The 16,736-nt window shown below is 43.5% G+C and overlaps 1 protein-coding gene across 1 annotated transcript in view; it reads right to left on the reverse strand.

The window, feature by feature from the left end:
* Window positions 1-16,736, reverse strand: part of GALNT2 (polypeptide N-acetylgalactosaminyltransferase 2) — a 219,219-nt gene that overhangs the window by 67,638 nt on the left and 134,845 nt on the right. Inside the window, exon 3 of the mRNA XM_003735230.5 lies at window positions 14,254-14,407. Within this exon, the coding sequence (XP_003735278.2) occupies window positions 14,254-14,407 (154 nt within the window). The remainder of the gene's footprint in view (window positions 1-14,253; window positions 14,408-16,736) is intronic.

Consider the following 16,736-nt stretch of genomic DNA (forward strand, 5'->3'; position numbering starts at 1 on the left):
TGAATTTGCCAGCTTAAAGATCTTGGACTTCTCAGACTCCATATTGCAGGAAATAAACTTCTGTTTTCTTGTAAGTTACCCAGTCTCAGGTTTTTTGTTACAGCAGCACAAAGTCAATGCCCTTACAATACACCTCCGGCTCCTAGGGCTTGGTGCCTTGACTCCTCTCAGATCTCACCTCCTTCTACTCTTCCTCATTCCCTCCTGGCCTAGTGACTCTGGCTTCCTGCTGTCCTCTGGATAGGCCTGGCACACTACATCTTTGGGGAATTTGCCCTTGCCACCTCCTCTGATGAGACCTCTCTTCCCAGTTATCCAAATGGACATTCCCTTGTCCCTTCCCTCAGGTCTTTGCCTAAACGTCTACCTGTCAGTGAGACCTTCCCTGATCACTGTTTAGTACTGGAACCCTTGACTCTTCCACATTCCAAACTGTCACTGCTTATTTTATTTCTCTATGCTTTTTAAAAACCATATAATTAATGATTTATTTTATTGTCTTCTCCCCCATCCTCTTTCTAAGCTCTATGCTGGTGGAGTTTTTGTTTTTTAAATCAGTTTTGTTCACAGCTGTTTCCCCAGTGACCGGTCATGTAGTTAGCACTCAAATCTTTGCTGAATAAATGCATAAATTTAAGAATAAAAAGAAATCTTCAGTGAATATAAAACTTTAAATCCAAGTACAATATTCCTATTGGGATATTTCCTTTTTTAAAATAACTCGATTTTCCAAAGAGGTGTGGATTTTCTTGCATTATTGTCAGATGAAGAAAATCATGGTTAATTCAAAATAGTTAAGATAGTCATGCTGTAAAAGTCTGCACTTTAAATTTTACAGATGGCAGTGCAGATTATGGGCCCTCATAGGTTCCACCACTAACTTTTAACAACTCCAGAGTATAGGCTGAGCATGGTGGCTCACACCTGTAATCCCAGTACTGTGGGAGGTAAAGGCAAGAGGATCACTTGCGGTCAGGAGTTTGAGACCAGCATGGGCAATGTAGCAAGACCCCGTCACTGCTAAACAATTTTTTAAATTACTGGGTATAGGGGTGCATGCCTGTAGTCTTCTACTCAGGAGGATAGCTTGAGCCCAGGAGTTTGTCACGGTGGGCTGCGATCACACCTCTGTACTCCAGCTTGGGCAACGGGGTGAGACCCCATCTACATAAATAAACAACTCCAAAGTTTACATGAATTGTCAGTTACACCAGTGAACAGACAGGTGTTTTGGATTAATAATGCATGTACCACAAACTGACAATGCTGCTTCCTTTACGTTCATTAGAAACGTCACAAGTAATCTCCGAAACCATATTCAAGTGAAATATACAGCCTAAATGCCAAAAATGTTAAAATAAATTTTATAGTATTCTGACTGTTTCCGAAAATATACAAAACCCTTCCACTGAAAGAAAGTTGTTCCTGCAGTTACGTGTTTCCACCATGATGGCAAAGTGATGGGTTTTAAATGAATAGTTGAAGTAGGACAGTTTGTTAGGACTCAAAGATTGATCTCATTTATCAAGCAACACTCGGTTGACTCCATTTTTCCTGGTCTAATTTCTTTCTGAAATAGGTAGAATCACTGCTTCACAGCTATTTCTGTGACTGTTTTTGGTGCTATGATAAAACAATACTATACAATACCATCATCTTAATGTGACACAGGCTTTCACATACTGGAAGCCGAATGTCTGCCAGGCATGTCACACACATTTTGAGAGCAAAGCGGAACAAAATAACAGTTCATTCTTCACTCAAAGCTGATATACATACAAGCCATTAGTCACTAGAATAACGTCCTGTATTTGTGCAATGTATGTGGCTTATGCACACATCTGAGCCTAATAACAATGCTGTATGACAAGCCAGGCAGGCATTATTATTGTTTCACAGATAAGAAACTCAGGCTTTACAGAGAGATTATTTTGACCTCAGTCTGGGAGCTAATAGCTGGTTGAGCTATTAATAAAAGCTACACCTCCCAACTTCAAGTCTGCCTATATTTCTATTTACTCTCCTTTGAGATAGACGTTACTGCTCAGGGCAAAATTTATCAACTGCCAAATTCAGAGTGGATTTGAATTCCAAATAAAACACACAGGTGTTTTTCCTGCTTCCAGTGACAGTAAAGTTCCTTGCTACAGACCAACCTACTCACTGAAAGCAACCAGAAACTGTGGATGAAATACACTGAAGAATCTACTTGAAGGCACTGGAGAGTTAGCAAAGCAGCCAGGTGTGGTGAGGCCAGGTGCCCAGAAAGGAGAAGCACCTTGAGAGTAAGGCCAACATTCTCTGAGGTTCCTCTTCAATGACATGGAGCCAAATGGCCAACTGGGCTGACTGGGCTGAGCAGAAGCGACGGTCTTGTAGCTGCAGAGCCAAGTGACAGCTTTTGGAGGTGCCACGGAGCTGTGGAGGCCAGAAATGGACTTGAGGGCTTGCTGAGGAAACTGGGTTCAGATAAATATTCCACACTTCCAGGTCAAATCCCATAGGGCTACTTACTAGCGGCAAAAGAAAACTGGAAACTCACCAGCTCTCTCACAAAAGACCAAAACCCAGCTTTACACCAGCTCAATTCCAGACTTGATTAAAGTGACCTGCCCTATTTTAACTGCCTGCCAGAGAACAAACCTAAATTCTCTTCGGAGGATGAAAAAGTCAGTAAGAGCCCTTAAATATCTCTGTATTTATTCATACACAACTAAACACAATAACTGAAATGAAGAATTCAGCAGTGGATTTAAAAGCAGACTAGACATGGCAGGGGAAAAGATCAATGAGCAGGAGGCAGGCCAATAGAAATACATCCAGCTAGAGGCACCGGGAATCAAAAAGAATAAAGAGGACAGAAAAGAGCTTATGAGGGACAGAGGAAACGTAGAAATATCTAACAAAGATGAAATTAGGGTCTCAGAGGAAGAGGAGACAGAAATGCAACATGGCAAAACTGAAAAGGCATGAAGCTCAAGAGTCAGGAAATTCCACAAATCCAAAACAGGTTCAGCACAAGGAAAACAACTTCTAGGCATATTATTGAAAAACTGCTGAAAAAGGGAAATATCTGAAAAGGCAGCTGGAAGAAAAAGTCAAAATATCTTCAAAAAGACCAAGAAAACTAATAGTAGATATTTCACCAGAAACAATGAAAAACAAGAGAACTGAATGACAGTGTAAGGTGCTGACAGTCACTGTCAACTAAGACTTCCACAGTCAGTGAAAATGCTCTTCAAAAACCAAAGTAAGCGGAGCACAGTGGCTCATGCCTGTAATCCTAGCACTTTGGGAGGCTGAGGTAGGCAGATGTTTGAGACCAGGAGTTCGAGACCAGCCTGGCCAATATGGTGAAACCCTTTCTCTACTAAAAACACAAAACTAGCTGGGCATGGTAGTGGGTGCCTATAATCCCAGCTAATTGGGAGGCTGAGGCAGAAGAATCGCTTGAATCAGGGAGGGGGAGGTTGTAGTGAGCTGAGATTGCACCACTGCACTCCAGCCTGGGCAACAAGAATGAGACTCTGTCTCAAATCACACACACACACACACACACACACACACACACACACACACACACACAAGTAAAGATGCTTTCAGACCAAAAAATGGATGGAATTCATTGCCAGCAAACTGGTACTAAGAGCAATACTAGTGAAATACAGAAGGAAAATGGTCTTAGCTGGAAAAATAGAAATATAAGAAATGAGGAGCAATGGGAACATAAATATGTGACTAAATCAAAAGGACATTTACTGCATAAAACAAAAGAAATCCTGTAGGGTTTATAAAGAGAGAATTAAGCCAAATGACAACAAGAGCACAAAGGGCTGAAGGTAAGTGGAAGGTAAATTATTACAAGGTCTGTGCATTGTCTAAGAAGTAATACAATTATTCATTTACATTAGGCTCTACATGTGGACTTATTAGTCAAGAATTTAGCAAACTAACAGAGAAAAAAATACTTAATGCAGAAGGAGGATGCAATGGAAAACGAAACACAAAGCAGGTAGAACTAATAGAACGCAGCCACTGAGATGCTGGTGTTAAATCCCAATAAACTAGTATGTAGATTAAATGTAAAAGAACTAAATACACCACCAAATAACAGACAAAGATTGTTAGAGCAGATGAAAGTCCAAAATCCAACTGCAGGCTACTTAGAGAAGATACATTTTAATATAAGGACATAAAAAGTTTGAAAGCGAAAGCAAGGGAAAAGATACGCCATGCAAAAACATGAAATCGAAGAAAGACGGTGCGGCTACACTGATACTGTAAGAGAAGAAGCATTACTAGTGATAAGAAGGGCATTTCATAATGATAAAAAGGGTCAGTCTACCAAGAAGATAACAAACTCTCAAACAGGTCTAAAATAGAAAGAACAGAGCCCTGCTGTAAATGGTCTAGAGTTTAGGTTACCCTTACTAGACTAAGTAATTGCCTGTTTCCTTGGCTGCCTCTCCTGCTAGACTGCAGTTTCTTGATGACAAAGATGATCCCTATTCCCAGGATGGTGGCAGAAAGAAAGGACTAAAGAATAAAGAAAGCAAATTACACAACTCATTTACCATCATCATTGCGTTTGCTCAAACCATAACCTAGAGTTACAGATGGGGAAACTGAGTCACATGTGTGGACAGGCACTCAGGGGTTAAGCTTTGAAAATACATTTGCCAATAATCTTTGAAAAGGAGACGTACAATGGGCCCTTCAGAGATGCCAACATCAACACGAATGAAATCTCTATAGTCAAAGCCTTATATTTGCTACCAGTCCAATGCACTCTTTAATTCAGATGGAGATAAGGCCTGAAATAGTCAAAAAAGGAGGAAACATATTAAGGGAAGAAAAAGAACAGTTTCAACAGTGGTTGAAACCAGAAGTTGGTTTTATAAAGACAGGAAAAATAAAACAAAACCTAAACTAACGTGCTGATGAATGACATGGCTTTGGTGTGAACTGTGCTCATGAGGTGCAAGTTACAACCTGCCATTAAGCAAGGAGCCATTATTGCTGGCCACTTCCCACTCCCATCTCATATGTCTCACTGAGCCTGCTAGCACTTTTCCAACAGCAGGCAGAGATGTCACAGTGACAGGCAGAGATGTCACACTGACTGAACACACAAGCAGAAGCCTCACTTCCTGAACGACATCAGCAATGTTCCAAGGAAACAGAAATAGAGTATGTACTCTTCCAGTCCATTTTCTTTGAGAATCTGAAACTGGAAAAAGAAAAACAACCCCATTTCTTCTCCATTTCTCAGGATCTCATCAACATGTGGCCAGCTTCCCTCAGGAGCTTGTTTGGCTGCAAGTTATCAACACCCATCTCTTCCATTTTTTAGGTGCATTCAGGCCTCATGCCAAGACACATGCCTAAAAGCAAGGAGTATAAAAGACCCTCTGAAGAGCAGACAGTGAAGCAGCCACAACTACTAGTCAGAACCCTGAGTCAGGGATATATAGAGCACTCCAATTCCTCTACCACTGAGCCTTGTTAAAAGTCAGGCAAGTGGCTCACCTTTCTTGCCCGCCTCACAACAAGTGATAAAACTTCATGGCTTAACAACTGTAAAATCCCTGGGGCTAAGGCTCCCTAGATACAAGGTGGCATCTTATGAGGCCCTGGGATATCCCAACTGTCTACCTCTCCCATTGACAACGTAAAAAATGGGAAAAGCAACCTCTGCTCTGCAAACTGAGCTTATGTCCCACTGAACCTGATTACTGGGTGCAACTCTGCTACTTTCTGGAAGTGGAGTTAGAGTTCCGAGCCTTCTGGGAACTGGCATATGACATCATCAGAAGTATATATAACATCCCTACCCACTTTACAGGGGTGTGAGGCAGAGTAAACAAGTTTTTTAATTTTTATTTTAGAGGCTCACTCTGTTGCCCAAGCTGGAGTGCAACAGCATGACCACAGTTCCCTGCAGCCAAAAACTTCCGGGCTCGAGTCACCCTCCCATCTCAGCCTCCCAAGCAGCTGGACTACAAGTGCACACCATCACACCAGGCTAATTTTTTTAGAGATGGGGTCTCACTGTATTGCCCAGGCTGGTCTCAGCTGTCCTTCTGCTTCAGCCTCTCAAAAAGCTGAAATTACAGGTGTTAGCCACTGTGCCCGGCCTTAAAGTAAATAAAATTAATGCAAATAAAAGGCTGAGCACAGGCCTTGGTATCAAAAAATGTTCAATAAACTGTTTTGTTTTGATTACTGAACAGATTTTTAAAGATTCGCTGCTACACCACACCCAAACTCCACCTACCCCACAGCCACAAATGCCAACAAAGCCAGGACACCTAAGCCTAGAGAAGCCCCTGTCCCCACATGTGACACCCCGTGTGGCCTCCCATCTCCTCCACCAGGACTCTGTGTGGTGCAGCTTACAGAGTTGGAGTTGGGCTGCAAATCGATGCGGGAGAAGTGGGTGCTCAGGCCAGCTCCGCCAGGGAGCAGCAGCTCGATCACAAGAATCTCAGGAGGCCGCGGCACATGTTTATGAGACATTGTGAGCTGCTGAGAAGTACAACATAAGGGCAAAGCTCCAGTCCCGCCCAGATTGCCAATCGCATTCCACTGGAAAGCCATGCAGATTTCCCTAGATCTTCTGCTCTCCTAAAAAGAAAACTCCGAGTGCCCTAACAGTTGCCTCAGCCAAAGCTTCCCTCCAAGCTGGCTGACTTAATGCTGAAAACCTTTCCTTGGCTTCAGCAGTGTTCTTCCAGAATAAGAATGGAAAGTTTGGATTTCATCTTTCCCCACAATCCTTAATCCTGATCAGCCACCCTTAAAACAACTGACATCAGCGCTGACATTTCAGTGAGAGTAAACAGCACAACCCAGGACTTCAATATCTGCCCTCTTAAAATGCCCCTAAAAAATAAATCAATGAACACACCCTTAAGAGCTTTGATCTGTTTGGGCTGCGTTAAAGGCAGACATTTCAAAAGTGGTCAAAACAGAGTTCTTTAGTGATTCTGCTAAACAAAGGCTGAGCCATTAAGAATCTGTAAATGGAGTAAAGCAATATACTCCTGACTTAAAGATAAACCGATTAGGTGTACAACTTAGACAAACTCCTCTTAAAGAAGGTTCCTTTGTGGGCATATGGTTCAGGCAGGAGCATTTCAGCCTGAGACACAAACATGTTTCAAAACCCCGCATTTTAAATGTAGTGGTGACAAGGCAGAGAAAAGCTTTCTAATAACTTAATGTTTGAAACCCAAAGGAAACCTGTTCCTTTACAAAGCAGTTCTCATTTTTAAAGGATTTAATGAAATAAGTGAAAAGGAATGGTGTCTCGTTGACAGGGGAAAGAAGAAAACAAAGCTAATGGTTTCTCCCCTGAAGGTTTATTTCATTTTACATATGTAAACAATTTCAAAGTAAACTCTCAAGTTTTCCCCAGTAGAGAGAAAGAGATTCCATAAACTTCCTGGGATCCTCTTGGTTCCTGTACTTTATTTTCTTATCAGATGTATTTCCAGGCAAAAAAAATCAAATCAAAACCCTCCTGGAAAGGAGTCTGGATCCTGGAAAGGCTCCAGCTTGACAGCAATCACCTCCTAAGCACAGCGTACTGTAAAGAAGGCATCAAGGATGTTACCCCTAGGACCTTCGTACCAGATAGCACTGGGGAGGGGCCTCAGAAGAGCTTAAGAGAAGATGGAAGCAAGTGTTACCCAAGTCATTTTAGGATCTGGCTGGCTAGCCCTCCCACTGGCCTGCTGGCCAAGATGTATCATTTCCACTCTGTATTAGTCAGCTTGGGCTGAGAATACCACAGACGGGACCTTAAATAAAAGACTTTTTTTTTTTTTTTTTGAGAGAGAGAAGGTCTTGCTCTGTTGCCCAGGCTGAAGTGCAGGGCGGGTTCTACCCACTGGGCTCAAGCCATTTACCCATTTTGGCCTCCCAAAGTGCTGGGATTACAGGTGTGAGCCACTGCACCTGGCCCAAATACAGATTTATATTTCTCAAAGTTCTAGAGGCTGGATGCTCCGATCAAGGTGCCAGCAGATCTGGTTCCTGGTAAGATCTCTTCCTGGCTTGTAGGTGGCGCTGTTTGGCTGTGTGCTCACATGGTAGGGAAGATGTCTCCTTCCATCTTCCTCTTACTATAAGGACACCATCGGGTGGATCAGGGCGCCACCCTTAAGACCTCCTCTAACCTTAATCACCTCCACAAGGACCTGTCTCCAAATACAGTCACTCTGGGGTTTGGGTCTTTAACATATGAAATCTGGAGGGGCACAATTCAGTTCACAACACACTCATACTTCCATGTGGCTGCTAGTCAGAGGGACAGAGACTTCCAGTGGGGCCTGTGTGGGCTACAAAGCTCAGGAGCTGATGGCTTTCAACACCACCTTTGAGGGCTGGCTGATGGAGAAGGCGGGTACGACTCAGAACAATACCATAAAAAAAAAACCAACCAAAAAACCACTTCAACATGCATATATATTTTTTTTTAACTAACGGTGGGGGGAAACAGGTAAATGAGGGTTTGACAGGAAGCCCTGTGGCCATTTGGGTGGGACAGTTTCTTCAATGTGCCAGACCAACTTGGGCTATACAAAATATGCGGCTTCATTGGGCTCTATTGGTAGATGCCAGGAGCACCCCACGGGTATTCCAACAACCCCCGATCCTCCGCCCCCACATTTCCATCTTCGTTCTGGGTGGGTGGCACAGCTCGAGGCTGAGAACCACTGAATGAGACACTCCCCTGAGGCTCCTTTTAGCTTCTCAGTTGCAGAGTTTCATGAAATTACATCCCGATCATGGGAACGCAGCCTAAAATAGTCTGCAATCTACAGCGTTAGACTGTCCTCCAAGTGTCAGCCGCTGGCTTCAAATCCACAGCTAAAAATCTCAAAGTTGGAACTGTCCAGGGATCAGGCCTCGGGCCTCTTCTGTCTGCATCCATTCTCTTGGGTTTAACATCAGCCTCACAGCTTTAAATACCATCCATATACTGAACATTTCCAAATTTATATTCCCGCTTAGACCTTCCTCCCAAACACCAGACACACATCCCACCACCTACAAAACAGGTCCACCTACACTGAAAGGCATTAACATGTAAAAATTTCCCCCCCACCTGCTCCACTCACCACCTCCCCACAGCTCAGTTGAGGTGACTGCAAGTCTTCCCTTGTGCCAGCCACAATCCGTGGCACCCCCTTCCAAGCCATACCCCCTGTCCCCCCTGCTACAGTCCATTAGCACATCCTGTTGGCCCCACCTTCAGAATAGAGGCCACCCAACCACTTCTCACCACCACCAATGCTACTTTCCATTACCTTCTGCCTGGACAGTAAGAACAGCATCCCAATGCAGGGACAGAGAGAGAAGAAACACTTAATACAAAAAAAGCAACTTCAGAATTCCCATTGGTTTAATTTGCTTTTAAGTCTTGATAACTTATTTGAAATTTCCAAGCAAAAAGACTTTTTTTTTTTAATTGAGAAACCATCCATCACTGTTAGAAGTGAGGAATATCCCAATTACCCTGACTTCATCATTACACATTGTAGACAGGTATCAAAATCTCATATGTATCCCCAAGACAGATATAACAAAAATACAAAAAAATAAAAAGCAAAGAAACGGTGCTTTCAAAAATAGGATGGGGCTGAATGTGGTGGCTCACACCTATAATCTCAGCACTTTGGGAGGCTGAGGAGGGAGAACTGCTTGAGGCCAGGTGTTTGAGACCAGCTTGGGCAACACAGTAAGACCCCATCTCTACAAAAAGCCTAGCATGGTGGTGCGCACCCATGGTGCCAGCTACTCAGGAGGCTGGGGAAGGAGAATCACTTAAGCCCAGGAGTGAAAGGCCACAGTGAGCCAGAATTGTACCACTGCACTACAGCCTGGGTAACAGAGTGAGACCCTAAAGCAAGAAAAGAAAAAAAAGTAAGATGGGCTACCAACTTTCTAATATCTCCGAGGGCCTAATATATCCTATATGTAGTATTAAATACTTCACTCACAGCTGGCTTTGGTATGCTTCCTGATTCTGTCTAAGTATTTCTTCTTGGTACAATATATTTTATATACCTAGAAGCGTAAATAAAGCATAGCCCAGAGTTTTGTGTTTGTCTGTTTGTTTGTGAGGCTCTGAAGCCTTGATTCCTTGTACCTATCCCTGATGGTAATAAGGGTTAGACTGTAATCGCAGTTTTCCAGTCCTGGGAGAACACAAACTCAGTGAGGTTATTTGTGGCCTATCTTGAGTTCATATGACCTTTACTGCTTAAATATCCCCTTTTCCTCTCCTGTATTTTTTTATGATTCTTCATATCTTGCCTGATTTATTGGGCACTCACTATATGCCAGGCACTCCGCAAAACAATTCACTCACTCAGCAAATACTTACTGAATTTACTGAGTGCCCAGAGGTGTTTGAATAACAACCATCAATATAATAACTCACTATTTGGAGTAAAGATGAATCAAGCAAGAAAAAAATAAGTAAAACACACAACGTGTAGGTAGTGAGAGGGGCTATGGAGAAAAATCAGGCAGGAAAGGGGGACAGGATGTTTTGGAGTAGGGGTTAGGTGGCTGAACTCCTAGGGGAGATGGTCAAGGGATATCTCACTGAGGCGGCTCTCAGAGGAGGAGCAACCAATCCTTGTAAACGTGTTGCTTAATCTTCATAGGTTACAGATAGAGTCATGTTATGTCATCTTATAGCTGATAAAGGTCACAGAATTAAGAACTGGAGGGTGTGAGAGAGTTTCAATTCTGTAGGACTCCAAACACCTCGTTCTGAATGACCTTCTACCTGCAATGCTTTCAGATTTATCACATCTAAAGACTGAATTCTACTGTGCCAGCATTTCTATAGATCAACATGAAGGAAATACTGTAGAGACAAAAAACAATTTTATATAGAAAGGTCAAATTCTTTAATAGCTCTCCATTAGATATATTGGGAGAGAAATTCAAAGAGGTAACCCAATCGTAACCTGACATTCAACAAGAATGGTAATTCTAGAGCTTACACTTTGAGACATTAAATCAGCTCAGCTGATTTAGCCCAAATCCAACAAATGTGGAAGGCATCCCAGCTGCCCCTTTAACACATGCAAATGAACACGACACACTGGCTGGAGCTAAAATTAAACGCACCTAAAACGCATCCCACGCTGTGGGATGAATAGTCAAACATCTGTTTGGACAAACTCGTATTTCAAAAACTTTGAAAAAAATAGATGTACATATAGTTTTGGGGACTTTGTAGGGACTTGCAAGGGAGGCAGATGAGAAACCCAGCCCACATGCTGATGAGCCAAGAGAAAGAACAGCATTCTTCTCTCAGCTCGCAGGGTAAGTATGTAAGGAAGATAAAATCTCACTGGGAAAACTAGCTCTTAAACCACATGGTGAAAAGAAATTCAGACCAACTCATGGAGATGTCATTCCAAGCACTCAACTGAAGTCATCAGGGAAGATTTTTGCACTAGATTCTGCTAGACTTTATTCCCCTGAGTTTAGGCCAAGCCCTTCTTAAAAGCTACACAGACCATTTCTGGTCTTAAGGCAGCAGCTCTTAATCACTGGGCAAGTTATTAACATTCCAAGCGCCTCCGTTTCCTCTCTGTGTAATGAAAACAAGTTTCAAGCCTACCTTAAAGGGTTGTGCGGACAGTGTGGGTCGGGGCTGGAGAAGCACCTGGCATGGGCTGCTTGGCCTGGTTAGCCTGGGCATGGACTGGTGGTAGGGGAGTACACACTTGGGACCCTCTGACAAAAGTGAAGGACCCTGTCCCCAGAAATGCACATACTTGTACACCTGTGACCTTGCACACAGCTTTGGCCTAAAGACTTTCACAACATCCCAAAGCCCACGCATGGCTCCTTGGAGGTCCTTGGACCCCATGGTATCACCCTTATTTTAGATACAGTATTTAACAGTTAATCAAGCTGACTTTACCTAGGACAGCATAAGGACTGAGTACAGCTATCTTCAGAAAAGAGATTAATGGATGACAGGAAACCTTAATCAAAGACAATCTTTTCAAGTGAAGTTAGGCAGATGATGAGATTCTTAATATTATATAATATATGCATGTTTACATATACTCATTTGTATCAGATATTAACACACAAACACACACACTTTTCCCTGGCCCTAAAAAACTGTAAAGCTACGTATTTCTTAAATTTGAGCTGGAATAGGTGAACAGAGCTGACTAGAACTAAAAGAAAGCTGTTAAGAAAGGAAGCTCCTGGGAGTTAACTGGCAACTATACTGTATGTCCATAAAGTTCCTTGAGAGTAGAAGAGAAAAATCTTCTTTCACTGCATGCAGTGTCTGTGAACGTAGTTTCACTGGCCGTTTGTCTCTCTCCACCTCTGCCTCCTTATCAATCCCTGAAACTCCCGCCCATGAAATTAGACCCTTGCTGGCTCTCCGGGAGCCCCACACTTTCCTGGCAGGGCTTCTGCGCTTCTTTCTTCCTGGGTGTCCCCACCCAATTCACCCCTCTTGGGACCTGTCCTGCCCCTCCCAGCCTCCCGAGTGCCTCAAAACTGTTCATGCGAAGTAGACTGTCCAACCCGTGGAGCTACACAACCTCACTTCCTGGTGCACCTGCCATCCCTAGCGGCTGGAATGGGACCAGATTTTTCTGGCAAAAATTCCAGGATCAGAGCACAGAGTCTGACATACGGTAGATGTGTAGTCCATATTCCATTCACTGATGAATGAATGACTCTAAAAGTAACCTATCAGGAAGATATAGCAAGCACCCAAAAAAAGAGCTGCCTTCCAAATGCAGCTCCTTATTTTTTAATAATCCGAAACAAATCAAATTCACTAAGAATTCCAATGTGAATGACATCCCAATCAAGGTTCTGATCAGCTAAGCTTACAGGGATGGGATGACAATGAGGGTTATGAATATCACTTTCCTGATAAGTGGTGACAAATACTCTTTAAAATGCCTGGCAGCCTCCTGAGCTGAGCGTCATAGACCCCAGAGTACCCTCTACCCTCAAGATCTCTGAAGAATAAAAAGGGGTGAGTGTGGTGGTTCATGCCTGTAATCTCAGCACTTTGGGAGGCTGAGGCAGGCAGATCACATGAGGTCTGGAGTTTGACACCAGTCTGGCCAACATGGTGAAACCCTGTCTCTACTAAAAATACAAAAATGAGCCAGGCATGGTGGCAGTCATCTGTAATTCCAGCTACTCAGGAGCCTGAGTCACAAGAATAGCTTGAACCTGGGAGGCACAGGTTGCAGTGAGCTGAGATCACACCACTGCATTCCAGCCTAGGCAACAGAGCAAGACTCTCAAAAAAAAAAGGAGGAGAACATCAGGAGAGCAGTAGCTCATGCTTGTAATTCCAGCACTTTGTGAAGCTAAGGCGGGAGGATCACTTAACACCAGGAGTTCAAGACCAGCCTCAGCAACATGGTGAGACCTCACCTCTACCAAAAAAATAAACATAAAAATTTTTAAGTAAGTAAATATTTTCTGGGGTGGTGGTGAATGCCTGTAGTCCTAGCTACTCAGGAGGCTGAGATGGGAGGATTGCTTGAGCCCAAGAATTTGAGGTTCAAAAATGAGCTATGATCATACCACTGCATTCCAGACTGCATGATAGACTGGATGATAGAGTGAGACCCTATCCCTAAAAATAAAAAGAAAGATGTGGATAAGAACCCTTCCTTCAGTACAGGGTGTGGAGAGGTGGCACCTGTCCTTCCCATGTTTTGGCTCAATTTAACATCTACTGTGTTGGGTAGTTCATTTCACCTTTCTAATCTCTAGAACTTTTCCAATTTAAGGTGTCCCAATAAGCAGGAATTTAAATTTTCTTCCTCCAAGGTTGGAAACAATGAAAAATTCTGCATCTTTGAGAATGGATCACAAAAATAACAAGTGATTAGTAAATGTAAAGCCAGTCACACAACTTTCTTTCTGACTTTGATGCTGTAGCCAGAAACCCACAGCCTCTGCACACTGCCACAGGGCACCTAAAGACTAGAACTAGATCTAGAACCATCCTTCCACTGCCTATGGGTGAAGTTCCATTGCCACATACCTCAGGATTTTTCCTAGTTTTACAACACACATTCAATTTCCCAGAGTAATGAGCAACATTACTCTTCCCAGAGTAACATTACAATTTCCTAGAGTTCTAGAGCAACAGGTGAAAGCGACATACTGGTTTGTGCGGAAGCAAATGAAGCTGCAGCGGGTGCTTGGTGGGGTACTTACTGGTCATGCCGGGTGTCAGGGATGGCTCTGTCCATTCGCAGCTTATCACTCTCCACTTGGTTGAACTTGTTGCGGGCATAGGGGTCCTGCCCGGAGCGGACCATCGTCCCGCCAACGTAAGCTTCCTGGTTAAAGTCTGGCCACCGCGCTTTCCCTAAAAAGAGCAGAGCAAAAGGAAGGAATGAGGGAAAATGTGACCAAGGGCTCATCACAGAGACTGCAGTAAGTGTTAACTCAAGAAATCACACCCATGGCTTCTTCATATAGTGGCCATTTAAAATAACAAACTAGCCAAAAACAGCACAAGCAAGCATCGGCCTGCCTACAAGCCAGAGAACAGAAAACTGTAGCTCCGCTGTTTTCAACACCAAAGTTAAAGGCTTGGCGTGCAGGCATCTGTCCAGTGAACAAAGTCAAATCTAAGTACCCATAATGGTGGCATCATTCATGTTTTCTATGAAAGGAGATATTCTCAGCTTGTCTCACCTTTCTAGGGATTATCTCAGGTAGGTGAAGAAGTTTATAATGTATAAAGTACACATAAGGTATTCCACCATGTAACATCAGGTAACACAAAAATAAATGTTTATACAAAAAATAAGCCCTAAAGAACAGGATATCAAAACATCCCTTGGTGAGACCTTGTCATGGGGTCCTTTTTGCAGTTGTTAGCATGCCTGACTCCACGGGGAGAAAGTGAAGGATGTGGCTCACAGAGGTATCACCATATGTGCGCAGGGGTCTGGCCATTCCTAACACACACATCGTACCTGTTCTCTTCCTGGAGGGAAGGAAGCCAAGGCAGCTTGCTTGTCCCCTAGCATCAGACTGAACCGTAGAATGCCTGCTGCCCTAGTATGCCAAGCACAAGGTTCTCCAAGAACACACCACTGCACTGGGGAGCCCTATCCTAGGGTAGAGGCAGTGTTGGCCACCAAGGAGCATCTAAGGGAGAGCCCTGCTAGGTGAGTGAAGTCAGGATGAGCTCAGGTGTAATAAAGGCAGAGCCAGAGAAATGTATGAAGGCAGGATGCTCAAACAGCAGAAGAAAGGTAGAAGGAGAGGCAGACTTGAGGTTAGGAGAACATTCAGGATTTTGTGTCAACCTGGGTTTCAATCAAGCACCATTCACCATTTGCTACCTATATGACCCAAACACGTTACTCATTGTTTGAAATTAAGTTTCCTACAGAATAAATAAATAAATAGAATAACAACAGGTTCTTCATGAGGACTTAATGGTCTATGAATGATGTTCTACTTCATAGGTATGACAAACTAAAAAGTAATAATAATAAACACCAACGACAACCCTATTCACATGAAACTCATGCAATTTCCAGTGGCTGGAACTGCCATGAGGAAACATAAGGTTGTTATGGGGGCAGGGAGTACAGGGTTCCTGTTCTTTATGGGGTGGTCTGGTAAGGCCTAATAAGATGATTTGGAGCAGATACCTGAAAAAAGGCAGGGCATGGGCATGCAGCTCTCTGGGAGAACAGGGCATCACAGTGCAAATGTCCCAGGGTGGGCATGAGAGTGCCCATTCAGGAACCAGCCAGGAGGCCAGTGTGACTAAGGAGAATACAAGAGCCTGGCAGTCAGAGCCAAGGTAGGATGGGGAAGGCAGGGTGCCAGCAGCCACACGGAACAGGGAAGCAAGGGGGGGCAGCAGCTCTTCTGAAGCATGTCAACCCTTGGGTTGTGCAGTTGTCACTGAAAACATGGTATCATAATAGCATGTATGTACTTTTCTAACATAAATCCCTCATTACACAATTGAAGGACCATCTTGTTCCTTTCTGTATTTCAGAGATGAGGAAATTGAGAATCTGTTACATGTAATTTGTTCAAGACAGAAGAGTAAATTTTCTATCTAAAAGCTCATCTGCTTCTTGTTGCAATTGTCCTGCGAGGTCAGAACCCCCATCTCATCACAGCTGGTTGCCGGGGATATGTTGCTTGGGGGAGGGGGGGTTACAGAAGCCTGGCCTCTCAAATAGAAAATCAGTTCCAAAACCCACGAGCCTGGCTACAGTGATGATTCTGCAGCCTCAATAAACAGCTGTCTGCGGGAGCTGGCCAAGGTGTCAGCATTTTCTTCCACCTAAAATAAAATGTTTCCAAAACATTTTACTGGAAACATGTTTTCCATGCAAAGACCACCCTAAAAATACTTAACCTCCACTCTCTCCCTGTCGTCCTGCCTTCACCCTCATATATTTTCAAGGACCAGAAGAAAAACAACACCCACCTGCGCTCAAGAGCACACAGCCTCTACTCCTCACCACTCACCAGTGAGTTTATCCTTTCTTGGCCTAATACAAAAGAGGCTTTGAAGCCTTTGTTAAAATCTAAACCAGCAGCACCTATGGCAGAATTCCAATGAGCTGATTCTAACAAACGTTATTTCATGTTCTGAATACTCTGCAGCATGGAACTTTGAACTATGGAATAAAGAACCATGGCTGAGTCCAACACAC

The sequence above is a fragment of the Callithrix jacchus genome, chromosome 19 (assembly GCF_049354715.1).
Source record: "Callithrix jacchus isolate 240 chromosome 19, calJac240_pri, whole genome shotgun sequence".
NCBI classification, from domain to species: Eukaryota; Metazoa; Chordata; class Mammalia; order Primates; family Cebidae; genus Callithrix; species Callithrix jacchus.